The 26875-nt window shown below is 43.8% G+C and overlaps 2 protein-coding genes across 20 annotated transcripts in view; both read right to left on the minus strand.

Moving 5' to 3' along the window:
* Positions 1-1701: 1701 nt before the first annotated feature.
* LOC308222099 (uncharacterized protein) lies at positions 1702-16650 on the minus strand. Of its 17 annotated transcripts, none has more exons than XR_013957046.1 (5): positions 10232-12840; positions 9253-9936; positions 8991-9081; positions 4188-4306; positions 1702-3304 (listed from the first exon to the last, which is right to left on the minus strand). XR_013957046.1 is itself a non-coding variant. In XM_080619649.1 (5 exons), exons 1-5 carry the CDS (start codon positions 10062-10064, stop codon positions 3257-3259), a joined length of 585 nt encoding a protein of 194 aa, XP_080475775.1. In that variant the 5' UTR covers positions 10065-10217; the 3' UTR covers positions 1702-3256. The 17 variants fall into 17 exon arrangements, 2 of the variants coding, with proteins under 2 accessions (XP_080475775.1, XP_080475776.1); XM_080619649.1 differs by lacking the exon at positions 10232-12840 and having other exon boundaries at positions 9357-9460; positions 9842-10217; XM_080619650.1 differs by lacking the exon at positions 8991-9081 and having other exon boundaries at positions 9253-9337; positions 10232-12832.
* Positions 16651-16691: 41 nt separating this feature from the next.
* The window catches only part of UNKL (unk like zinc finger), a 55083-nt gene continuing 44899 nt past the window's right edge, over positions 16692-26875 (minus strand). Inside the window, exons 11-14 of one of the 3 annotated variants that reach the window (XM_080617083.1) lie at positions 22560-22634; positions 21691-21893; positions 20653-20907; positions 16692-18112 (exon numbers count right to left, since the gene is read on the minus strand). In XM_080617083.1, the coding sequence (XP_080473209.1) occupies positions 17957-18112; positions 20653-20907; positions 21691-21893; positions 22560-22634 (689 nt within the window). In that variant the 3' untranslated portion in view covers positions 16692-17956. Of the gene's footprint in view, positions 18113-19753; positions 20276-20652; positions 20908-21690; positions 21894-22559; positions 22635-26875 lie in introns of those variants that run through there. The other 2 variants (XM_080617085.1, XM_080617084.1) reach the window with 2 other exon arrangements.

Here is a 26875-nt window from a genome sequence, read left to right on the forward strand (position 1 = left end):
CACCTATGGTTCCCGAAGTGCCACCTATGATGCACAACATAATACCTAAGGTCCCTAACTGCAACCTATGACACCCACCTAACAGCTATGTTTCCCTAAGTGTCACCTATGATACCCAACCTATCACCTACAGCATGCAAAGTGCTCCCTATGGTCCCTAAATCCCACCTATGATACACAACCAAACATCTATGGTACCCTAAGTGCCACTTATGATACGCAACCTAACACGTATATTATGCAAAGTGCCACCTATGATACCCTCCTAACACCTATGATTCCGTAGGTGCCACCTATGATACCCAAATTAACACTTATGGTACCCAAAGTGCCACCTATGATGCCCAACCTAACACCTATAGTACGCAAAGTGCCACCTATAATACCCAACCTATGACAAACAGTATGCAAAGTGCTCCCTATGGTACCCAAACTTTACACCTATGGTCCCTAAAGCCCACCTATGAAATACAACCAAACATCTATGGTACCCTAAGTGCCACTTATAATGATACCTAATGATACGCAACCTAACACGTATATTATGCAAAGTGCCACCTATGCTACCCAACCTAACACCTATGGTTCCCTAAGTGCCACCTATGATACCCAACCTAACACCTATGGTACCCAGAGTGCCACCTCTGATACCCAAATTAACACCTATGGTCCCTAAGTGCCACCTATGATACCCACCTAACACCTACACTTCCAAAAGTGCCACCTATGCTACCCAACCTAACACCTATGGTTCCCTAAGTGCCTCCTATGATAGCCAACCTAATGCCTACTGTAACCCAAGTGCCACCGACGATACCCAAATTAAAACTTATAGTACCCAAAGTGCCACCTATGACGCCCAACCTAACAGCTATAGTATGCAAAGTGCCACCTATAATACCCAACCTATCACCTACAGTATGCAAAGTGCTCTCTATGGTGGCCAACCTTACACCTATGGTCCCTAAAGCCCACCTATGATACACAAGCAAACATCTATGGTATCCTAAGTGCCACTTATGATACGCAACCTAAAACGTATATTATGCAAAGTGCCACCTATGCTACTCAACCTAACACCTATGCTTCCCTAAGTGCCACCTGCAATAGCCAAATTAACACCTATGGTACCCAAAGTGCCACCTATGATGCCCAACCTAACACCTATAGTATGCAAAATGCCACCTATGATACCCACCTAGCACCTACACTTCCCTAAGTGCCACCTATGATTCCCACCTAACACCTACACTTCCCTAAGTGCCACCTATGGTTCCCACCTAACACCTATGGTACCCCAAGTGCCACCTATGATAGCCAAACTAACACCTACACTTCCCAAAGTGCCACCTATGGTAGCCAAACTAACACCTACTGTACCCCAAGTGCCACCTATGATACCCAGATTAAGACCTCTGGTTCCCTACGTGCCAGGTATGATGCCCAACATAACACCTATGGTCCCTAACTGCAAGCTATGATACCCACCTAACACCTATGGTTCCCTAAGTGCCACCTATGATAGCCAACCTAACACCTATGGTACCCCAAGTGCCACCTACTACACCCGAATTAACACCTCTGGTTAGCACAGACAACAGCCCCAGGACTTTATTAACCCCGCACCTCCCACAGCCCCCCCCCAGCACAGACAACACCCCCAGGACTTTATTAACCCCGCACCTCCCACAACCCCCCCCCACAGCACAGACAACACCCCCAGGACTTTATTCTCCCCCCCTTGGCCCCATACCCAGCCCACACCAATCATAATGTCATGAAAAAGAGAATCAAAAGGTAATCAATCTGAATACAACTTGAATGAAAGTGAGCAAAAAGTAACTGAAACCCAAATACAAAGTGAATTAAACTGAAGAAATTCAAAGAAAAGTGAATAAAAGTGATTATACATGATGAAAAACTGAAAAACACCCCAAAAGAGAATAAGAAATTTCATGGGGCATGAGTTGTGGGTCTTTAGGACACCACGGGGAAGTGGAGGGTGTCCCTGGGGTGCTACAGGTCCCAATATCTAAAAAAAAAAACCAACAAAAAACCACCACCAAAAAAAAAAGTTACTAAAAAGGACTACAAAGGAAATCAATCTGAAGAACAAAAATGAATGCACAGCAAATAAAGCTGACTAAAACTGCATCAAGTCAGTAAACAGCAAAGCAAAGTGAATAAAGTGATTAGAAAAAGTAAATTAAAGTAAATAAAAGGCAATAAAAGTGAATAAGCCTGAATGAATCTCAAATAGAAGTGAACGAAATTTCCTAAAAATGAATGGAAGCAAATGAAAAACCTGGGGTACCTATGGGGGGCAGGTGGGTAGTGGGGGCCCTGTGGGGCGCCGTGGTGGTTGATGGTGATGTCATCCCAGTCCTGGTGACATCACACCACCATAAGTCATAAGGGTTGTCACGGGACCACGGGCGGGTGGCCATGGGCTGTGTACGGGTTGCTCTGGGTGTCTATAGGTCACTATGTGGTGTCTGTGGGTCTCTGTAGGTCACTGTGGCATGTCCACGGTTTGCTGAGAGTTGCTGTGGGGTGTCTCTGGGACCCTATGGGATGTCCGTAGGGAGTCTATGAGCCTGGGGGGTCGCTATAGGGGATCTACTGGGGTCTATGGGATGTCCACGGGTTGCTCTGGGTCACTATGGGGTAACTGGGGGGGGGGGCGGGAAGTTACTAAAAGTGAGTAAATCAAATCAGAAGAAAACCGAACGAAAACTGAAAGAAAACTGAAGAAAAAAGACAATAAAATGTCAATAAAGTGATTAAAAAGGAAATAAAAGTTAATAAAAGTGAATAAATCTGAATGAAATGCAAAAAAAAGTAAATAAAAGTGAAAGTGCAGCAAAGAGTCAACTGGTGTTGGGGTACTTATGGGGTGTGGGGGCCCCACGGGGTACTTCGGGGGCCCTACGGGGCTCGCTGTGTCGGGTGGGCCGCCTGTCCCCCGGGGAGTCCCTGCTGCTGGGCACGGATGGCCAGGAATATCGGGAACGCCACCGGGATCAGCACCGGGAGCTGCTGCCTCAGGTGCTGCTGCAGCCCGGCACCCCAGGGTGCTCCTGGCCATCACCCACTGAGAGATTTTCCTGGGCCTCCGGGACGGATCCCGGATGACGGCAGTGACGACAGGAATGCTGGAGGTTCCCTGCTGAGCGCCACATACCATGGGGCTGCCGCTGCGGCGCAGGGAGCTGGTGCACGCCTTCGACGCGCAGAGGTTTCGGCAGGGTAAGAGTCAATCTAGCTTCATCCTGATCCATGGGCTCTTCCTCATCATCTCCACCTGCAGAAGTGCAGAAGTGCAGTTATTATCAGCCCTTTCCTTGCTCACGAGTAATCAAGCATCCATTTGCCTCCTCCCGACTCAGCCTCCGAGTGACCTGGACAAAACGCGTCTCTTACCGAGGCAACCCTTAGAACCCGCAGCGGCCTCTCCTCCACGTGTCCGGTTTAGAGAGAAACCACGGCAAGGCAGACCGGGCATTTCTGGACATCCCTGGCAAACCCCAGGGCAAAGCCTGACCGCAACAAACAGATGAACTGCGAGGGAAGGGAAGGTAGAGAGGGGCCGCGCTTCAAACCACCGCCGGGCCAGCTCAGATTTAGAAATGCTTTTCCCAGGCCAGCAGAAACCTGACTCTTAACCAAAGGGAGCAACGACACTTCCTTCGTCACACACTTTAAGCACTCAAAGTTACTGAGCACCTATCTCACTCGCTTCAGCTCCTGCAACTCCGTGACTGCTTCTTTCTCGTTTCCCTTCCATCACAAGCTTTCAAGTCCCAGGAAACATCAGCAGAGCCCTTTACGCCTCCCATCAGATTCCCAGCACACTGGTGTGCTGCTTCAGAAGCCTTCCCAGCCAGTAAGAAGGGCCCAAACTAATAATCCTTGTTATTTAGACAGAGCCACCCTTGCCTGGGATCTCTCCCAAACAGACTTCAGCAGGAGCATAAGCAACAACGTCTTCTCCAGATAGATTTGAGTCTCACCTAAACACGGGTATTTTCTACAGAAAGACACGCTTCGGATTCCTCATCTCTACCTGTAGACAAAGCTCACCCCAAATTTCTCAGTCGCTTCTGGGTAATACCCGACGGTAACTTGGCAATAAAGCAATTTTACAGGTTGCGTACGATGTACAAAAGCACGCAGACGTTCCTTACCGCCGGACGATCCGGTTTCTGGTGCGCAGGGAGCAGATGGAAGGCATCCCAGCAGCCTTCCCCGGACTTCCCCTGCTCTTGCTCTGGATGATCGCATGCAGACAAGAGCGGGGACAAGGCTGAGGAAAAACAAACGAGAATTGACAAGGTCAGCCCAGCAAAAGCAGCACTGGAGTGCTCTGAGCCTGTTTGCTAATACAATCCAGCAGCAGCAGAGCTCTGCGAAACATCAGGGAGCGCCAAAAAGATGCACCCGCTTGGGAGAAGGTGCTGGAACCCTGAAAAATGGCTTTAGGCGTTTCTGTTCCCCCCGTTTGCCTTCGGACCCTTTGCTTACTGCCCGTGGAGGACTGGTGTCACCAGCACACTCTTTTCCCTGCAGCACAGATCGGCCGACACCTGCGTAGCTGACTCAAACCTGAGGCCAACAAGGACTATTTAGTGCTTACTGGTGGCAGCTGCCTTCCAAAGCAACACAGAGGAGGACTGAATAAAAACAGCAACCTGGAAAACGCAGAGCAGCAGGGGAAAATCGCTGTTCTTCGTGGCTTCCAAGTGGGGAAACTGAGGCACAGACCCCTGAAATGTGTCCGGAGAAGCGCTAAGGGGAGAGGCGGAGGGCTCGAAACAGACCCGGCGCAGGGCTTTACAAGGACACGACCTGAACCTGCCTTCGATCTCCAGACCTCGCTGGGCCACCTCAAACCCCACCTGCGCACCGCCTCTCCGGCGCCCTCTCTCGGGCTTCCCGGAACACTGCGCACGGAGCGCGAGGCTCCGGCCTCCGCTCCCGCAGCCGGGGGGCCGGGACGCAAAGCTGCCGCTGGCCATCCCCTACCCACGGTTGCTCCTCAGACTGGTGGCACCGCTCCGGATGCCTCCACGTGTAGGGGATGCCCAGCACCAGCTTTCCGTAGCGGCTCCTCAACCGTGGGAGCAGGGGCCGGACACTTGCATTTGCTGTGCTGTGACTGAGGATACTCGAGAGCACTCGACCCAAGGGCAGGGAAAAAAACAGAGGGCAGAGCACGGCCGGACCGCTGCGGCGGTGGAGCTGCTCCTGAGATCCCCAGCTGGAGGGAATGGGCAACAACCAGCAGGCACGCTGCTCCCTTCACCGAGCCGCTGACACTGAAAACGTGACTCCTGCTGCCACCTCCTTGTCACTGCTCCACTTTGGGTCTCCCAGCAGTAACGATTTCAGCTCACAGCCCAATACAAAACACGAGTGGTAAAAAGCAGCCTCAAAGCTCTGCTTCCAGCGAAGAAAACATCCAGACCTCAATAACAAAAACAACAGAACGCACCAAAAAGCGACCTTAAAAAACCTGAACACCTCCTATAAATGAAACACCTCCGAAAAGAAAGCCTTACAGAAACACTTGTTCATGCACACACTGGGAAACCTGGACACGTCCCGGAGCTCTTCACACAGCTGATTCCATTGCAGCAAACATCAAAACACACCAGCACAAAGCACCACAGGACTCCAAAGCGACAAAAGACAAAACAAACCCCAGCGAACTCACCCAGCTGAAGCCCAAGAGCTGAATGAGCTCCTCCCTGCAGCACTCTGCCTTTATACCCCAGGCAGCACCCACAGCCCCTCCCTCAAAGCCCAGGGGCGGGGGCGGGGGCAAACCACCACCTGGGATAAAAGAGGTAGGATGGGCAGCGCTTGGCTTTTGGGCTGGTGTCTGTAGCCCAGAGGGGGTCCGAGAGTGAAAAGGGTTCTTGAATAGAGCAAACCCCAGCGTGCTTTCTCTAGGAGCACATCCCCGCTCCAGGATGCCCGAGAGCAGGCACTCGAGAAGCTTTGCGCGGACGGAGCTTTAGGTGGCAAAGCGAGGGCAGGAGCTCTGTGTGTGTAGGTGATGCCTGCGAGAGAAACGCTGTTGAGTTTGCCTGTTCGGGAGAGCTCTGTGTGTATAGGTGATGCCTGCGAGAGAAACGCTGTTGAGTTTGCCTGTTCGGGAGGGGGCTTTGCACTACTGGGGCTGGGGCTAAGTTGCTAAAGGAATTTTTATTGGGGATTCTTTCGAGTTTTTTCACTTTTATAATTTTGTGTTTGTTTTGTAGAATTTTATAATCACTTTCTTTTATTTTGTTTTTTACTGTCCTTATAGGTTTTTGTTTATTAGGAGTTGTATTTATTGTATTTTTTCAGTTGTCTTTGCTTTTTAGTTTCTTTTAGTAGATTTTTTTTTAGGTGTCCCAGAGAAAGTACTAGAGCCCTACAGGCGTTCCATATAGACGCACAGCAATCGAAAGTGACTCACAGAGACTCCGCAGTAATCCCATTCTGGTGGGTCTGGGCTGGGGGCGGGGACAGGGCAGGAATAATGAAGCCTTGGGGATGTGGTGTGTGCTGAGGGAGGGGCTAATGTAGGAGTGTGGGCGTGGTCTAGCGCATGGGGTCGGTGGTACCAGGGAATGAGGCCTCTGTTGGGCTGGACCAATGAGGGGCAAAGGGCGTGGGCTGCGGGGAAGGTGTTACCTGGGCTGTGGGTGGGGCCAGGGCTGTGGGCGGGGCAAATGAGGGCTGGGGGTGTGGTCTACACAAGGGTCTGGACTCGTGCTGGGGGCGTGGTCTAGGCTGTGGGCGTGCCCAGGGCTGTGGGCGGGGCTATGGTGCCGTTGCTGACTCAGGGGTGTGGTCTTAGCTAGGGGCAGGCTCCTGGTTGGCCTGCGAGAGGGGGTGTGGCAGCAGTTGTGGCTTAGGCAGGGGCGTGGTCAGCTCTCTGGGTGGGGTTAGTAAATGTAAGGGGGTGGCCTCAGGTGGGTGGGACCATGCTTAGAGTTATCTCCTTTGCACGGGATGGGGGCGTGGCCAGGGGGGCTGGGGGCGTGGCAAGGGCGGGGTCACCTCAGGAACTGGGTGTGGTCAGCATTGGGGTCGGGGCTACCAGGGGGTGTGGCCACATAAGGGGGTGGGTCCAGGCGAGGCATGGGCGGAGTCTCGCTGCAGCTGCGGCAGGCATCACCGCAGGGGGCGGGGCCTGACCTGGGGCAGGGGCTGAAGGCAGGAGGCGTGGCCTCGGCAGAGTACGGTTGTGGGCGTGGTCCCCGCTGTAGAGCGGTGCCGCTGTAGGGGTGGGTCCTGTGCTTGGGTCAGCCTAATGAGGGACGGGGGCGTGGCCCTATGGTAAGGCGTGGCCTAGGCTGTGGGTGGGTGATGGGATGGAGGCACCATTGGGGGGTCTTGGTGCAGGTGAGGGGGTGGGGCTGTGCTGGGGGCGTGGCCCAGGCTGTGGACTGCGTTCAGGTGGACGCAGCGGCTCCGCAGGGAGTGTCACAGGTTAAGGGTACCGGCCTTGCTGCATTCTTATTGCATACCACGTGACACCGGCCACTTCCGGGGACAACAGCGGGAACAAAAGGAGCGCCACGGCTCATGCCCGGAGCCCGGGCTGCAGCGCCCAGCTCTGCACACAGGATCTGATGCCCGGCGCCACACCGCGCCCGCCTCCCCCACCTGCCGCACCGAGTTTTGCGGGGGTTTCCCCTCCCAGCATCCGCCCTGTCCCAACGCTCGCAGACCCAGAATCAACGGGTTTGGAGTATTTCGGGGCCACCACAGCGGCTACGGCTCCACAAGCACAGCCCGTCATGGAAAGGTCTTTTTGGGGGAATCAGCCCCAAATCAAGCTGTTACTCCCTCTCTTCAGAGGATCTCCCCAATCCTTTACTCACCTGCTCCTCTGCCGAATCATCGCCCCCCCGCCCAGTGACACTGGGGTGCCCCAAATGACACCATCCGTCCCCAGATTCCTCACATCCCCGTTTTCATTACATCTCCCTCCCCTGAAGCAAAAGGAAACAAACAAAAACTAAAAAAAAACCTCAGCAAAAACTGCTCCAAGGAGCAGCTCGTTACTTCATTGCTTTAATAATTGCCACTTACACAGGCACACGCACCCCAAAGAAAAGGGGGGGCTCTGCCAGAAAGAGAGGAGGGGGACAGCAACCCTAGGACTTCATCCACTGAGCAGCACCTTGTACATGAACGCACCTCTCCAATTTCCCTGCTTCGGAAGCGTGGGCACAACAGCTCATGTTTATATCCCCCGGGGACACCAACTGCTGACTGGAGACAGGGCTGACTCTTCTCTGTCCCCGGTGCCTCCGTACCAAAAACCATTCCAGGCCTTTGTCGCTGTCGACGGGACAAGGCTGGGGCTGTTCTGCCCATGCTCCCGAGGCAGGAAAAGCAGAGAGGTGCGTTCATGTACAAGATACTGCTCAGCGGATCTGCCCCCCGTGGACCACTGGCGGTTCCGGCTGTGCCGCTCACCCGTTGCCGCTGGGATGGGGAAGAGAAGGTAAGCGGGAGAACGCTGCTGGTGTGAGATCAAACAGCTGAACAACCAGCAACCACACAGATCACAAACGGGATGGGTTTCTCTCCGAAACTTTGTGTGGGTATCCCCCACTGCCCCTGCACACCCAGCACCGCAGGAGTGGGAGGACTTTTGGGCTCCACAAGCACAGCCTGTCACAGAAGCTCCCCAGTTGGAGGAATCAGACCCAAATCAAGCTGTTACCCCCCTTTTTTCAGGGGACCCACCCCATCCTCGCCTGCTCCTCTGCCGAATCAGCTGGTGGGAAAAGATTGTGATGCCTTCACTACATCAGGTAGTGCTCAGTTCAGTCATACCAATTCATATGCTACGGCTGGAATCATCAGAGCATGAAGATTCACAGTCCATATTGTAAAGTAAAATGAGCCTGCTCCTGAGCTAAGAATTACATAGCAGCATCAGTAATGATGGGCTAATACATCTCCTGAAATGGCTTCTATACCTGATGAAGTATCCACGCCGTATTGTACTGGAGGTAGGTCTTCCAGCTCAGAATTAATTGAAGACAACGTGATCATTCGTACATTGCAGAACTGGGCAAGAGAAGCAGGAGGAATAATATGACAGTAAGCATGTGACCCTGGATTCCTTAGAAGACTCTACTTCCAAACACATCTAGATGTGCTACAGAAACTGAAGCAGATAAACAAAGGTAGCCACATATTTTGTTTTATGCTATATACATAGTGTTGATCTGCACTAACATTTTCCAGCTGATTCCAGTACCGCTGGCTGCTGAGCCACTAGGAATGGCTGGGGTATTTTAGTGCCACAGACAGGGGAGAACACCTGCAGAGACAGCACATACCACGATGTAGGCATTTCTGGGTGTAAGGTTGAAGAATTTTTTCAAACACCAGAAACAGCATTTGAGGCAGCAGAGTAGAAACCTAGTGAAGGAGTTCTGCATACCTGGGAAAGAGGAGAGTACTTCATACACAGAGCTCCTGAAGTGTCTTTCTCAGAACATGGAAAGGTAGTTGTAAGAAAATCTTACATTATGACAAAAGCAGAAAAATTACTTCTTTTCTTCTAGGTATGGACTGTCTTTCTCAACCAAATTTAGCTCAGTAGCATTTAATCAGAGCAGATCCACATCCCCCACACAAACTTTGCATTACATTCCCAAGGACACAGACTCAATTTGAGTAAATCAGCATAAATTCACTGGCTTCAAATGCAACTACAACGGCTAAAGCTCTCTTTTCACTGACGAAAAAACATCTTGGGAGAGGAAGGAGAGAATTTACCAGAGGAGGCTTTGATAAGCTAGGGTAGATTCATAAATATCACCTTTCAGTTTGTGATCCAGGTACTCCAGTATTACTCTAGTAAGCTGGACAGTTGCAAGAATTAAGGCTCCAAATGCCAGCGAACATGTATGGTATCTAAAACAAAATAAATGACTTATATATACTGTTATACTGCACATATGTGCATATTTACAGTTATACATGAATGTGCATGTGTGTGTACATATATATAGAAATAAAATTATAACTGGAGAATAGCCCATTACTGGGAATTACACATACTAATGGACCATTACCCTGATCCACAACAGAAAGGAACAGGATGAAGCCATTGGTGCTTTTGGTGTTTAAGTGCTGTGTCTGTCTGCTAAGTTCACCTGCCAGAGAAAGACAAAGGCATCGGCTAACTGGAAGATGAAGATGTACTTACGGTACAGGCTTTCTCCTCCATGAAAAGCAAAAGCACGCCGAGCACCTGGACACAATTTATTCACCTTGCTTGTGCTAAAAGTCTGTACAGGAAGAAAAAACAACAACAGAGGGATAAGCACTGAATTCTGTGTTCACAAGCTCTGAAATTTAGCACCTTAATAGAAATCACATCATTCTGCTTGATGTCTCATTAGATCATTCAACACTGCACTCCAGTACTATGCAACCTGTTTACATATATAAGGATTCATATTAATGCCTTATGCGGGTGTTTAAACTATACAGTTGGCAAACAGGGCTGTTTACCACATGCCTGAAACCTAGAGATATGGAATTTGAATGTCAGAAATACACTTTTAAGATACACAAACACTTCCGTTTCATTAAAGAAAAGCTGCTCACATAAAAAGTAATAGTAAGGAAAAAGGAATATTTGAAAACCAGAGGCCAAATCTGGCGCTTCCGTAAGTCACCACAACCAAACTGAAAACAACTGAGCTGTGCCATTCTATACAGGCTGAGGAAGTGTCACAGCTTCCCTTACCTATCTCACAGTATAAAACCGGAGCAGTCTTAACACCAAATTACTCTTCTCTGTTGTTCACGTATTTGCTCAGTTCGGGCATTAAATAAAACCAGTCAATTCCTAATCCCTTTCTTTTTTAGTGTTTGGGTATCAGGATGGTGGGGAATTGTCTGGGATGTACCTAAGCACAGCAGTACATTGACATTTAAACACCTGAAAATAACCCTGACAGAACATTTGATAAATATTTCTAGTTTTCAAAAAACACTTCAACCCCACACTCAAGTTAAAAGACAAGTATTCTTGGAGCTTCATAAAGGTCATCACTGTGCAAAAGCAGCCAAGCCTCTGCTTTGAAACCTGGCTGGTCTTTGGGCAAGTTTGAGGCACAGCTTTCAAATTCTTCCATTGCCTTTTGAGAACCACAAAAATAGAAATCCTCATGAATTCAGGAACACTTTTCCAAATAAACCTGTATTTCTGCGTCCTCCTTTCCCACCCATGAGTAAATGAGACTGGTTGATACCCACCTGCTCACAGGACACTGCAGCAAAAGAACTCGTTTATGTCTCTAAATTGCTTTGAACAAAGGAGTCTTAGCTGAACACAAAGCACTATTTTCAGATTTAACATAAGGAATCATTAAGATAGGCACATTCTCACACTGCATTTAATAGTGATTAAGAAATACAATTAGTATAGCTCTCACTACAGGTTAAGTATTTGTTAACACCTGCATCTGGGTCGCAAGTCAGCAGTGCATACCTGCACAGTGTTTGATCAGCCATTACATTATACACAGGTTCTCCTGATGTAGCCAGAAAACTGACTGAGGTATTTTAAGGAGGAATCACAGAACTGCGGGCTTTGAGCAATGCAGGAGTCTGCAGTGGGTAGCCACAAGCTCTAAAACACTTGTGCCGGTAACAGAAAAACCTCTCTTGCTATGCAGAGATGTGTATGAAGGGTCACAGACAAAACTGAATACTTTCATTACTTACAGAACTAAGGCAGACTTCATCCCAGAGCTGTATGCCACGGCCAGAATGGGCAAGGGGAATAACCCTGAAAGCTGACTCCGTCTCTCCTGCACATCCACCTCTGACAAGGCACATTATGCAGTTCTTTGAGAGCTTGGATTTTGATGGCAGTAGGCACAGAGCATAAGGATAAATCAGCACTGTCCTGTACAGCAGTAACTGACCCTCTTTGCATGAGAAAGAACAATTTGTTTCCAAAAAGCGACTGTCCCCTTTCTGACACCTTGCCAAAGCCTTGCAAGGTGGTCGTGGTGAAACCTGCAAAATTGGGGGGGGGAGAAAACCCATCCCATTCGGGGTTTTTTGTGGTGGTGCTGCCTTCCTGTGGCTAAAACTTGGTACTGCAGCAGGGCAGGGGAGGGGCATGGCACCGGGCCAATGGCAGTAGCGAGGATAACAGTGAGTGCAACAGCCAAAGGAAGCAGTGGGTCTCTGTAAGGAAGTCAGAGGTGAAAGATCGAGGGTCAAAGGTCAAGGTGATAGGTCAAAGGTTGAATTCTCAGGGATCAAAGGAACAGAGATCAAGGGTTAAATGTCTAATATCGAGACAGGGTCTATGACAATTGTTTGACCTATGACCTTTACATTTGAGCAATTACTTTTTGGTATCTGACCTTTTGACCTCTAACCCGTGGCATGTGACCCCTAACCCTTAACATATGATCTTCGACATTTTGCCCCTTTACCTCTGACCCGTCATGGCCTTTTATTTCTGCCCCCTGATCCTTGGCCCTCTGACCTTTAACTTTTTGACCCCTGGCATCTGTCCCCTACCTTTGACCTCTGGCCCCGGTATCTGACCTCCGACCCTTGAGCGAGGACATACCAACTGCTAACTCGGCACTAGGGCCTTGTGAGCCTGTGCAAGCACTGAGATCACTCAGTAAACACAGTGAGGAAGACTATGGGTGACCACCAGAGACCCCCACTCAGCAAGAAAGTGCATGCATAACTCGAAAGCAGATTTTATAAGGACTTATTGCAAATTGTTTCCTGGAAAAGCTGCAAATATGCATGAGTATCCTAAACATACAGCTGCTGTCGGCAAGTGCTGGGCATACTCACCTTTGTGAAACGACTGGCATGTGCACCCAGTGCTGCAATAAAGAATGCCGCTTTCTAAAATTCCACATCAAGTCTGAGTATTCTCCGACCAAATTCTGCCTGATACACACCTCACAAAATGGTATAGAAATGTGTTACCGTGCTTTTCTTTTAATAGCAAAACCCCTCTATTATCTGCCTCTGTATCTTCAAATTAGATTTCAGTAAATAAATGGAAGCTTCAAAAGAGCTATCCACCTCCCCACACATTCCCCCCCATGGAAGAACAAAACCAAACCAATCAAAATTCCCTCAACCCAACAACCTGCAACCTCGTTTGAACCGTGTAGGTAACCATACTGCTGGTGCTTACGTTTCCCCTTGACATTAGACATATGCTAATAGTCTATTTAAATGGTCTTGCACCTCAGCAGGCTCCTTTTTTTTAGGCAGAATGCATGGATTTAATAGAACTCTAGACATCTGACAGCTACTTGAAATCACAGTTAAAACCAGGGAAACAGATGGTGCACCTATAATTTCTCGTGCAAGGATAGGATATAAACAGACTTTTAGTAACCAATTTACTTGCCTTTCTACATGTGCAGTGGCTGCTGGGTTAAAAACACAGAATGTCTGAAAAGGTCCTGGACATTATCAGAAGGGATATGGATGACAGCAGGACATGAAGCTACTGTTTCACATCTCCAGAAAACCTTGGTGAATCCACAGCCTCAGTACTGAATGTATGTTGTCATATTCTCTGTATTATGAAGGTCAAAGATTTGTGTTAGAAAGGTGCAAGGTTACCATCTTGTATAAGGTGAGCCTAAGCAGGCTGCAGTTTCTAATGTCCTTAACACTGGAGGATGGAAGAGACAGATACTGGACTGCAGAAAGTGGTGAGACTTACATGCTCCTCCTAAATAGCATCTCCCGTTGCCAGAGCTAGGGACAGAACACAGGTACAGACTTATGACAATAGCTCCAGCCCCAAAGATCACTTTGTATGTTCTTAGGACATGCAGTACAGATAAGAATGGAACAGAAAAGTGATAATGTTTTAATTACTTTGACAGCCTCTGTCCTGTAGACCTTTCTGCTGAATCAGTTTCTTTGTATCATAGTTAAACCTCTTTCTCCACTGAAACAGTAAATGCCAATCCCTGAAATGATTAGGAATGCCATAATAAGATTGCAGAAGAAAACACATCTATAAATTTTTGAGTCTCTAAACACCGTGTAGCTCAGAAATAAAAATAAAAATTTTATTTCCATGTTGGTAATAAAAATAATTCCATGACTTCTGTAAACCACTGCATGAATGCTATAGCATAAAAAAGTTTTAACAAGTGTTACCAGTTTTAAACAGTTCTCCACAAGTAAATAAGTATTCATTATAAATAAAATGTTTTGCATTAAGAACAATTTAATTCACAAAATCATTTCTGTCTTTACACTCAAAACATTAATGGCTTCCATAAATTCATATGAGTAAAACTTTTGTATTTATTTAGGGTCTGATGATGACCATGGTTACATATGCATAGTGTGACAATAATATTAGTACCTATATTTAATACTAGGATGCTCTGAAAATGATACAGAACAAAACCAGTATGTCTTTACTAATCTGCTAGTCAAAGAAGACTAATAATAAGTCTCTAATATGCATCTTGGGATCTACCTGTAATTAGCATACTTCTGTTTGAATTACAGCTCCTAACTGTAAAACCCCTGAGAAATCACAATTTTAATGTACTATTCCCCAGCCTAAAATAATTGCGACAACATAATGGCATTCATATTAAAATCTATATTCTTACAAAAATTTACACAGGAATTTGTCAAATACCAAAATGAATCTCGAACATCTATTTAGTTGCTTTTATGCATTTTGTGAATTCAGCAAGTTACTATACTGTGGTGTCACTGAAATATAATTTTAATGTATCTGTTTCTAGATAGTGTATACAGCATAAGGACAAATACTTACAAGGGTCGGGTTTCTCTTTTGACTTCTTCCAAGTAGCTGTCAACTAGTCAACTGTATGTATTTTGGTATCCTCCATTTTAAGTCACATATGTATTTGTATTCACAATTATCTTGCTTTAATAAGATACAGAAATTTTGTTTTCAATTCCTCACAAAAGTAACTTTGTGAAGAACAACTGTATTATTTCCATATGACTGCAGTGTATGATGATGCATGGTTCAAATGATTACCTAAGGATTCGTCTATAATTATAGCAAGCTGCCCAGTCTGAGAATTTCACACATAGGTATGTTTCTTTGGTATGTGTTTATTCCTTCTCCAAAAAATGGATTTTTTGTAATTCTTAAATTTGTCTGTAATTCAGAACCAAAGAAACTTGCAGGGATCACCTGTAAAATTTTCAGTACTGGTATTATTATAGGACACATAATTATTTCCAAGATTCATCACTGTAAAACACAAAACATACAAATATAAAAAGCAACAGACTAACCATACTAGCTCATTGCCTCTAAAAACGAAGCATGTTTTAACTGAGTGTGAATGTGATGATGCACACTGCTAGTGCTGTTCATATTTTTTTTTTGCTAGTGTCACGAGATTAGGAAAACTGCTTGTTACTACCAAAAAAACCCAGGAACCAAAACCAGCCCTACAACATAGGCAAATACACTAAAATACACAAGAAGAACTATAAACTTGCACAAGACAGCACAAAGTCACTCTTCTGTATCATGGGTAACAAATGTCATTTAGCTGCATATGGGCAGCACAATGTGGCCTAAGCTGGTTTCTTCTAAAATACCAAAGCAAAAATTTCCACTAAGACATTTCTAAATACTTTCGTGAGCACAGAAAGTGGCTGCAGAATGCTGTTCCACACTAGATAAATACAGTAAACCAGTGTCCAAATAACTGCTTTTTTGAAAAATATGTAACATAAGTTCCAACTATAATTGCATATTATTCTTTGATTTGATCATTCTTAAAAAAACCCCTCCAAACAACAAAACCTGACATAACTAAGTTTGCTTTAGTCCAAAATGCTGTTAAGGTTCAAAAACCAGTCTCTGTTCATAGACTGCACAGATGCAAAAAAACCCCGCCAAAACAAACCCAAACCATTAATATCTACAGCCAAACTTGGTGTTCCAAGTTCCTTTTTTTAAAAGTCCAAAGCTGGATATACCTTTAAAACACCACTATTTTACATTAGGACAGAAACGTGTGTTTGAAAATGCAAATATTGTCCAATTTTATACTTTTCTCAGTCAAACATTTTAGAGAAACTGTTAAAAGCAACAAAACCCCATTATTAAATCCAACTTTGTCCTTTGAAGTGATCTTCAGACAAAATTCTGAAACAGGAGCAACTAGAAATATATTTCGTATTTTACTCTACTTGTCCCTTCCCAAAAGGTCTCCAATGTTCCTGCAGATTGAAAACTTTTAGGAAAGCAGTGACAAGTCTGTGCATTTAGTTCTCACAGAAGACATGTAATGATTTTTTGTTAACTCAAGCCTTTGTACAAAGAATGCTAAAACCCAAAGGATACAGTGATATCAATAATACTGGCTTGGGCCCTTTATTTAATGCTGACACAGTTCTAAAAGCTCTATTTTGTCAATAATAGTTTCAGTATACATCTTCTTATTTTAACATGACTGAACTTTAAATATATTAACTCTTTGCTGCATGTATGAACTCACTTTTTGTACTGAATACAGTAATCTGGAGATACAAATCATATAACACAGTAGTAGGTCATTTCAGTCTAAGCTGTACCAGTGCCACAACTGAATTTAATGGGGGGGGGGGGGGGGGGGGGGGGGGGGAAGACAGTAATGCAGGCAATTATTCCAGGTCAGAAAAGTAAAAATATACATGCAGTAATCAATTATCTTCTCTTCCTGAATTGCATGCTCCCAAATACCAGGATGAAGTAAGGATATTACCACCTTCTAAAAGAATCACTGTGTCAAAGTGCCACTGCCTGACTACATACTTAACTAATTCTGTAGTTCCTTTCAAACATCATTATTTCATTTCTGAAAAAAGTGTATTTTAAAATACTTACTAAAAGCAAGAGATTTAGTCTAGTTATTGTCAAATTGTTTAATATAAAATTAAGCAATAGAAATTATTTGCAAAATTCTTTTTTTATGTCTTCTGCCATTTCATAGGATATTGGGCATAGGCACTTAGCAATATCATATGTATCATATTTGCACCTGATGTGTACCACACAAGTTAGGAGATATACAAAAACTTGAGGACTACAAACATCCAAACTGAGGGAAATATGCAAATGCACAGTTGTTCACTAAAACTGATCTGGTTTTGTCTCTGCTGGTACATTTATAAATACTACAGTACACAGTTAACTTATAAATTGCAAAAAAACTACGTAAATTGTCATTTCTATTTAATCATATTGTGATTTAACAGTAAAACCACGTGAAATATTTATTCTCACAGTACACGTATAACATATCATATTACTGCATATTAAAAAATAAACATAAGACCTAGAAAGCAGCTTGAGGCAATTTACAACATATCTTCTAACAAAACACAATAATTAAAATGTGCTTTTATATTAATTAGAGTTTTTCAAACATCCATGTAAACATAGTGTTAGACCAATTCCAAATACTGGCTCTGGCATTCCACACACAACAGACATGGCAAAGGGACCATTTGTACTGTTGTGTGTGTAGTTACCATATCTGTGTATCCATCTTCTGTTAATGAAAAAAACAGGTATAAACATTCAGGCATTACAGTAAGATTTATACAAAGTGATTACAGTGCAAATGAACCTAAGTAGCTTGTGCACTAGGAATATAAGCGGGAGTCAGAAAAGGCTGTAATGGGATTGAGGGGGAATGAAAAAAACTCAAGACTATAGAACCTCATCAAATGACTGAAGCTGATGTGTAAAGGTGAGCAGGCCTTATTTTCTATTTTAAAGCAACTAAGTTTCTTACATCAAAATAGAAATCAGTCTAGCACTACTAAATTGATTACTTATGAGTGATATAATTCTTATACAAAATACAAACCCACAAAATTACTTAATTCATAAACATGATAGGAGTACTATGCATGTATGTTACCACAGATTTTTTTTTTTCTGGCAGCAGGAACATTCCCCTTGTGCAGCTGCACAGTGATCACAAAGTACATAATGCTGACGTGGATTCAGGATAACGCTACGATCACCTTCCTGACATATCATACACTTATTTGATTGAAGCTGAAAAATCACCTGTAAAAAGATTTGCACTCAGTGAAAACAATTCCAAAGTAGACAGTTGCATTCTATAAGCTTTACACATAGTAGTCCTGAATAAACTTCTAATTAACAACACGTTTTTGTATGACAGCTGAATTGAGTATCATAATATATGTCAAGATCGTGCAACCTTTAAAGTAGCAGCTGGAGGAGTATAAGTGCTTTTAGAAAGGAAAATAGCTAGGATTAAACCTCTTCCCTGAAATTTTCCTGCATAACTGGGACAAGTGACGTAAACAGGCAAAAAAACCCAACCAACCAACCCCAAAACCAAATAACCAAAAAAAAGATTAATATACTCCCTCATTTTGCTATTTCAAAGTACTGTCACTTTTTTTCATGCCACGCATTAGGACAAAATGGAAGTATCCCATATGTCTGACACTTCAATAAAGCTACATGCTTCAATAAAGATACAGACTTTGGGGAGGTTGTTACAATTGCAAATGAATGTCTCCATGTGGTAAGTCATATCGGCCCTATTAAGGAACAAGAAAAAAGTAAAACCACCTAAAAGCCATGTTATTTTTTCAAGAGCAAGACCAGAATGCTATGTGTGGCACTGCCTAAGACAGCAACTTTCTCCTGGAAGACCTGGATGAGAAGAGGCCACAATAATACAGAAAATGTGAGAAGCTGGCAAAGGTAGCAATGGTTCTGATGACTTCCATTCCAGAATGTGATGAATTTTTGGTAAGTGATCCCAAGACTCTCTTACTCCTCTTTAAAACCTCCCTTAAGTGAAAATCAATAGCAGTCCCTAATCCAATACAGAATTCTATAAATGTACTTGATAACAGGAGCCTGGTAACTAGCAAGTTTTGCCCTTGTCCACCTTCTTCATTGAAAAAGATTTAATTTATGTTTTAAACTCTTCTAAAGTGAGCCTGGCCTTTTTTGGTTTTTTTTTTTTTTTTGGACTGGATAGGAGGTTCGCTAAGACAAAGAAGACAGTGCAGAATTCAAACAAGTACTGAAGTATGGCAGACTGTCCCAGTAGTGAAAGGAAACCTTCTTTTAGTCTGGACAATTCCGTCACAGTCAAAATAAAACAATAAAAATTAGAGTCAGATGTGGTGGTGCTGCGCTTGAGTCTGCAGGAAAGAAAGCAATGTGATACCAAGTTGTGCCCAGCAAGGTTTGAAGTATGGTGCTTGGAACAGTACATGGTCATTATCTGTATCTGAAGGGGGGCTATAGGGATGCTGGAGATGACTCTTCATTAGGGACTGTAGTGACAGGACAAAGGGTAACGGGTTAAAACTTAAAGAGGGGAAGTTTAGATCGGATATAAGGAAGAAATTCTTTACTGTGAGGGTGGTGAGGCACTGGAATGGGTTGCCCAGGGAGGTTGTGAATGCTCCATCCTTGGCGGTGTTCAAGGCCAGGTTGGACAGAGCCTTGGGTGGCATGACTGAGTGTGAGGTGGCAGGGGGGTTGGAACTAGATGATCTTAAGGTTCTTTCCAACCCTAACTATTCTATGATTCTACGATTATTATCTTCACTGATGTGCTCAGAGGGGTGGCACCTGATACTCCCAGCTTTGAGAGCCCTGAGAAATGCCCTCAATCTGGCAGTGAAAGAGCATCTTAAATTTTGGCAGAAGCTGAGTCTGGATTTGAGAGAAGGTGAAATACAGCAATATGCTTCTAAGGTGATTAAGGGACTGAAGCATCTGACATTATGAGGAGAGGCTGGTAGAGTTGGGATTACATAGCCTTTTCAAAGAGATGGCATCTTACTGGTCTGTATAAATACCTGATGGGAGAGAGTAACACAGATAGGGACAGACTCTTTTCAGTAGTACCCAATGAAAGAAGAGCCTACGGGTACAAGTTAAAATCCCATACAGACATAAGAAAAAACATTCCTTACTGTGAGGATGGTCAAAAACTGGAAAAGATTGCCCTCTGAGGCGGTGGGCTCTCCATCCTTGGAGATACTCAAAATACCACCACGCAAGGCCCTGAGCAACCTGCTCAAGTACACTGAGTTTTAGCAGGTACCTGGTTTTAGCGGGGTGTTGGACTGGATGATCTCCAGACATCCTTTCCAATGTCAATGATTCTCCACTCCAAGTGTGTACTGGCCACTGTGACACAAAGTCCTAGCAGGGAGTCTCACCACTTACCTTCTGAAGAAGTGAAAAGCATGTAACTACTTTCATTTCTTTAGGGCAACTATTTTTATTTATTTAGCTAGTGCCCAAAATGTTAGGGGTAAAAGCCATCTTTAAACATTTTGTTTGGTTTTTTTTTAATCAGCCAAGAATTCTTGTGAATTACTTGCAATTTGTTCTGATAGCTGAACAAATTCTTAGAAGAATCCATTAGGTTGAGAAATCTACTGCATTCTCTATTGTAGGATGAATATAGGATGAAAAGAAAGATTTATTAAGACTTAGAGCAATATTGCTCTCTGAAATGAAACCTGGCATAAAAATTTTGCTGAAGGTTATTGAGCTGCCAGTATCAGTTAATCAAAAATAGTTATGCAGATGAATAAACTCACCTCATCTATTGTTTCTAAATCTGAGTGCAGCCGATTTTGTAACGAACGAAGCTTTGGCAAGGATATCTTATCTATATCGCCGTAGTTTTTCATATAAGGCAGTGTAGTACACAGACAAGCAGCTAATTGCACCTTTAGCTTTTTTATTTTGCTTTCTACTTCCTCCTTCTTCTGAAGAGCGAGCTGTTTGTCCGCATCTGCAATGTTAGCACGTTCTTTTGCTTCTTGAGCCTCTTTCTGCCATACATCGCATGCCTGGGAGAAAGAGATTTCCAGAATATATTTTTTTTAAATTAACAAAATAAGAAAAAGTCAAAAGGCAAAAAGATATAACAATGCATTTACTGTCCATTTCACACTTCTCCCTACTTATCCTACCTTCTAAATAACAACTCTTCTTGTTTTGTAATTTGTAATGTGATTTTTAGATATGTCACTGCTACTTGTCTGTAAATAGCCAGAAGCCTTTTGGGAGCTCTATAAACAAAACAGATTTTAGATGTTAAATTTGTAATTTAATGTCAAGAGACATAAAAAAGAACCTATCAAAATTTAGTTTAGCTACTCCTCATCATAGAGAGAACAACATGAGGGGAAGGAAAGGACTACAGAAAATGCATGACTGGCAGCTATCAACAACCTTGGTTTGACTGCTGAGGTGGCTACGTACTGCCCAGGCATACTATGCACCCATGGCTGCTGACAAGCCTCTACTCTTTTGCATGCTTACCATGTAAAAGAGCTATGGGAGGGAATACGTATCTTTCCTTACTGAAACATCAAGATATGTTGCTGTTCAGCACTATCCTGAATATGTGTCAGTGTCCCTGTCTAGACAGGTAGATTAACCTTGAGAAAACAAACTGCCCTTTAAGCAGCTGTTTCCTTTATATTGCTAGCATTTCAATGATGGAAAAACATTCCTTTGACAGACTGTGTCCAAGGATAAGAAGATACATAAAAATGAAAAAGAGCAGTAACTGCTTGCTTGTTAAAATATATAGGTATATAATTTAATATTACCATAAATTAGCATACCTGTTTTACCTGTTGCCAAGATTCTTCCCATTGTTTTAGTTTTCTCTTGGCATCATCAAGTTCCTGTCTAACTTGAGTTAGTTCATTCCCAGTTGTGTTTGAACTTATTGAGGGGGAAGTGCCACTGCTTAGTCCTGGGGATGGACTAGGAGAGAAATTCCCAGTTATGAAGTCCCAAGTGCTCCCTGTAACACCATTTAAACCTGTAAAACAAAGGCAGAAAAAATCAATTATTCTGCACACACTGCTGCAAAATGTTTCACATTTGAATAAAACAGATGTGCCACATACGCAAAATTTATACTTTCATCTGAAAGACTCATAACATTATTTCACTACCTTCAGAAATGTGACAGTCAAGAAAATGTTTTTGGTATTTTCAGCAATTCAGGAGACTTACCACTTTTTTTTTTTTCTTGCCACTTTTAATAAAAGTACAGTCCACAAAAGGAGAAGGAAGAGTGAGAATTCATTTACATACAAAATGGTTTGTTCCTAGCAGCTCATATGTAATTTTAGTTCTTCCTCTTTCTCTGTTTTGTGTTTTCCTTTAGCAAAATGTTGCAGTTAAAATGCATTCTTGCTGCCTGTATGCAATCTCTATATTTTACTCCTTTCAAACACCTCTGAATATACCTCCTCTTCCAAGAATTCTTTTTTTCCCTTCATTAGGAACAGAAGTTCAGTCCTTGAACTTTCTCCCACATATCACATATACTCCATTATCAGTAGTGCAGTCAATTACAATCACAAGGCTTTGTTGTCCAGATGAAGTCATGAGAAACATGCAAAGCTTTGAACTGAACATTTCTTATCTGCTATTAAGTTCCCTCTCACAATACACAAAGTGCAGCCTTCAACTTACTTACCTAAAGAGTTGTGAGAAGAGGCTGAGGTGCCTAACATGCTATGTTCTGTCTTCAAAGGCAACTGGTGGAAAGGAGCTGTAGCAGATGAAACAAAAGACTGAGACAGCGATTGTGAAAGAGAACTGAGTGGAGAAGTTGAAAGGGATGATGATGAACGTAAAGATGAGGAATGAACAAGAGAACCTGGAATACTGACAGGTGCTGAACTTCCCAGTAATCTTTGACCGATGCATAGGGGAAGAAAAAAAACCAAAAAAACAACACAAAAATCCACAGCTTTCTGTAAGCAATTTTCTAAAAGACATATCAAATGTAAGTTAAATTACATATTCAAACATCTTCCATTAAAAAACCCCAACCTTTATTTATCTCCTATTGCAAAAATTTTTTTTGTAAATTGAACACTTGAAATTGAACATTTTCAGGCAATAGCTTTCCTAGTGCCTGCAAAACAGAATTTGTAGCTTTATACAGCAGTGGCCTCATCTGCAGCTACAAAGAAAAGCTTTTCAGATCAAGTTATTCAGCTTACTCATTTTTACAGCCAACAACTAATGCAAGTGGAAAAACTGACTGAAACTTAATTAAGAAAAATATGTATTTTGGTTAAGCAAGTGAGACTACATATCTTGAAAATCATATGCAGAGTAATTATCAGACATACAGCTCAATTTCTTTCATCTACATACTTTTGCTTTTATTCAATAGATTTACCTGTCAAATGTACTCAACTCTCTATAAAAACTGAGTTGGAACAAAGTGAAAATTAATAATAATTTAGTCAAACAAATGTATTGTTCATAATTTCCCAAAATAATGACGTCATGGTTTACATTCAGCCAGCAACTAAGTACCATGCAGCTGCTCACTCACCCACCCCAACCCCTCCCTTGGCAGGATGGGCAGGAGAATCGGAAGAATGTAAAACCTGCAGGTTGGGATAAGAATAGTTTAGTAACTAAAATAAAGTAAAATATACTGCAACTACTGCTACTAAGGGAAATAACAAGGAGAGAGATATAACACTAAAAGGCAAAAGAAAACAATAAACACAAGTGATACACAATACAATTGCTCAGCACCCGCTGAGCGATACCCAGCCTGACCTGAGCAGTGATCAGTCCCTTCTGGGTAACTCCCCCCAGTTCATATATTGGGCATGATGTGCTGCGGTATGGAATACCCCTTTGGTTACTTTGGGTCAGGTGTCCTGTCTCTGCTCCCTCCCAGCTTCTTGTGCCCTTCTCACTGCAGAGAGCGAGAGACTGAAAAGTCCTTGAACACGGTAAGCGCTACTGAGCAACAACTAAAACATCGTTGCGTTATCAGCATTGTTTTCAGGCTAAAGCAAAAACACAGCACTGCACCAGATACTAGGAAGCGAATTAACTCTATCCCAGCTGAAACCAGGACAAATGATAATAATAATAAACAGGTATTAAAAAAGGAAATCAATTATGTAATTACTTCCATAAAAATGCACAGAAGCAATGTGCTTTCCTGGTCAGGAAACAGTTCAATATTTACTCTGAAGGTCTTATTCATCAATATGTTTACTAGCAACTAAAAATGACACTACTTTTTCTCTAAAAAAAACCCAAACCTGAAAGTCAAATGATTATGCTTAAAGCAAGGGTCATGATTCTAGTTTTCTGGTTTTGCTTGAAACAGGTGAATTCATATAATCAGGGGCATCATTGCTTTCAGAAGTATTTCAAAACAAAAAGATAGGGATGCTCATCATAAGCTGCACTGCCACAATATCTTAAAAAAAAAAATAATCTTGAAATACTCAGTAAATGTTACCAAGGTCAGTCTCATGACTAAATATATGATGAAGATACAGGACATACATATAACCACAGATGTACGTAATACACCAGACAATAAAAGTATACTACTTTTCACAACAAGAGCAAGGAAGCAACAAAATAAAGGGAGTTTGTTAAAAAATTTGGCCAAGTAAGAATTTTTTTAAAAATTAATTAAGAGCCAAAATAAAGCACCCAAACAACATGGAATGGTAACAGAAGAACCATCTCTCTTCTGGTTCTTAAAGTAATATTCAAATTCAGCTGAATTTTGGCAAATGCAATCTGCCTGCATGTCTTGAGTTCACAGGGCAAGGTTGGGGGGGAGACAGTGCTGCAGGGATGGCTAGGAGAAGCACAGCCAGCTCCAGATGGCTCCAGCAAATCTGCTGCAGGACACAGTGTGCCCTTCTGCCACAGTGGTACCACCTCTGGGAGAATATATTTGAGAAAAGGAAAAAAAATGTCATGCAGGCAGAGGATGAAGGAACAAAAGGTATGAGAAACAGTCCTATGAACACCAAGGTCAGGAAAAAACAAAGGGAAGGAGGTGCCCCAGCGCCAGAGCATAGATTTGCCTGGAGAAGAGATGCCCCTGCAGCCCATGGAAGGTCTGGAAGAGACCACAGTAAGAGCAGGTATTTCCTGCACCCTTATGGAAGAGACTACAGTAAAAGCAGGAATTTCTCTGCAGCCTGTGGACAGGACCAGGTTGGAGCAGGCAGATATTGCCTGAAAGAACTGCAGCCCATGGAGAGCCCATGCTGGCACAAGCTCTTCTGATAGGAACTGCGACTCATGGGGAGGACCCACACTGGAGCAGGGACAAGTGTGAGGAGGAAGAAGTAGCAGAGAGGAACTATTATGAACTAACCACTGCCCCCCATTCCCCGTCCTCCTGCGCTGCTTGGGACAGGAAGGAAGGGGTAGAAGATTTGGGAACGAAGTTGAACCTGAGGAAAAGGTGCCTGGCAGGGGGTTGGTTTAGTCTTTCTCTTTGCTTCTCACCATCCAACTATTTTAATTGGCAATAAATGAGTTTTCCCCAAATCAAGTCTATTTGCCCATGACAGCAACTGAGTGATCTTCCTGTCTTTATCTTGACCCATAAGTTTTTTCATCTTATTTTTTCCCCATGTCCTGCTGAGGAGGAGAGTGAGAGAGCAGCTGGATGAGCATCTGGCTACCCACCAAGGTCAACCTATTACACTGCATGAACTATATCCTCCAGATACAAGTATTTCCTTCCTGTTCCATACTTCATGGTACTTCCAATGACACATAATCATTTCTGCAGCATAGAACAAGGCAGTAAATAAAATACCAGTCAGACAAACTATAGCAGCAGGAGAATTGTTGAACCCGTCATGACTAGCAGAGAAATACATTTGAAATTGCACACATTATCAGTTTCTTTCCAGGTCTGTATGAATGGGAGTATCATGAACAACAATGGAAAACATTTATAGATAACATATAAACTGTTCTCGTGAAGGAACAACCTGTTACCATCACCACTAGACAGAAAATTGTAAGTCAATCAACCAAAACAGATGTAAAGCCCTAAAAGCTCTGAAGATATTCCCACTAATAATACTGACAAGAATCTGCATAAAACTGGATGACTACCTACTGAGACTGTAACATTTGGGGTCATTTTGTACGGATTCCCTAATAACCTGAAGTATACAGGTACCACAAATATAGTCTCTAGTAGAAAAGAACCACCTTGGGAAGGAATACAGTCAAGCTATTTATGCCAGAAGGCCGTGCTGCCATCCAGCGAGACCTGGACAGGTTGGAGAGTCGGGCAGGGAATAACTTGATGAAATATAACAAGGGAAAGCGTAGAGTCCTGCATCTGGGCAGGAACAACCCCAGGTTCCAGTATAGGTTGGGGAGCGACCTGTTAGAGAGCAGTGTAGGGGAGAGGGACCTGGGGGTCCTAGTGGATGGCAGGATGACCATGAGCCAACACTGTGCCCTTGTGGCCAAGAAGGCCAATGGCATCCTGGGGTGTATTAGAAGGGGGGTGGTCAGTAGGTCGAGAGAGGTCCTCCTTCCCCTCTACTCTGCCCTGGTGAGACCGCATCTGGAATATTGTGTCCAGTTCTGGGCCCCTCAGTTCAAGAAGGACAGGGACCTGCTGGAGAGAGTCCAGTGCAGGGCAACTAAGATGATTAAAGGAGTGGAGCATCTCCCTTATGAGGAAAGGCTGAGGGAGCTGGGTCTCTATAGTTTGGAGAAGAGGAGACTGCGGGGTGACCTTATTAGTGTATATAAATATATAAAGGGGGAGTGTCACGAGGATGGAGCCAGGCTCTTCTCAGTGGCAAACAATGATAGGACAAGGGGTAATGGGTACAAACTGGAACACAAGAGGTTCCACTTAAACTTGAGAAGAAACTTCTTCTCAGTGAGGGTGACGGAACACTGGAACAGGCTGCCCAGGGGGGTTGTGGAGTCTTCTTCTCTGGAGACATTCAAAACCTGCCTGGACACATT

The sequence above is a fragment of the Psittacula echo genome, assembly GCF_963264785.1.
Source record: "Psittacula echo genome assembly, chromosome: 5".
In the NCBI taxonomy this organism is placed as follows: Eukaryota; Metazoa; Chordata; class Aves; order Psittaciformes; family Psittacidae; genus Psittacula; species Psittacula echo.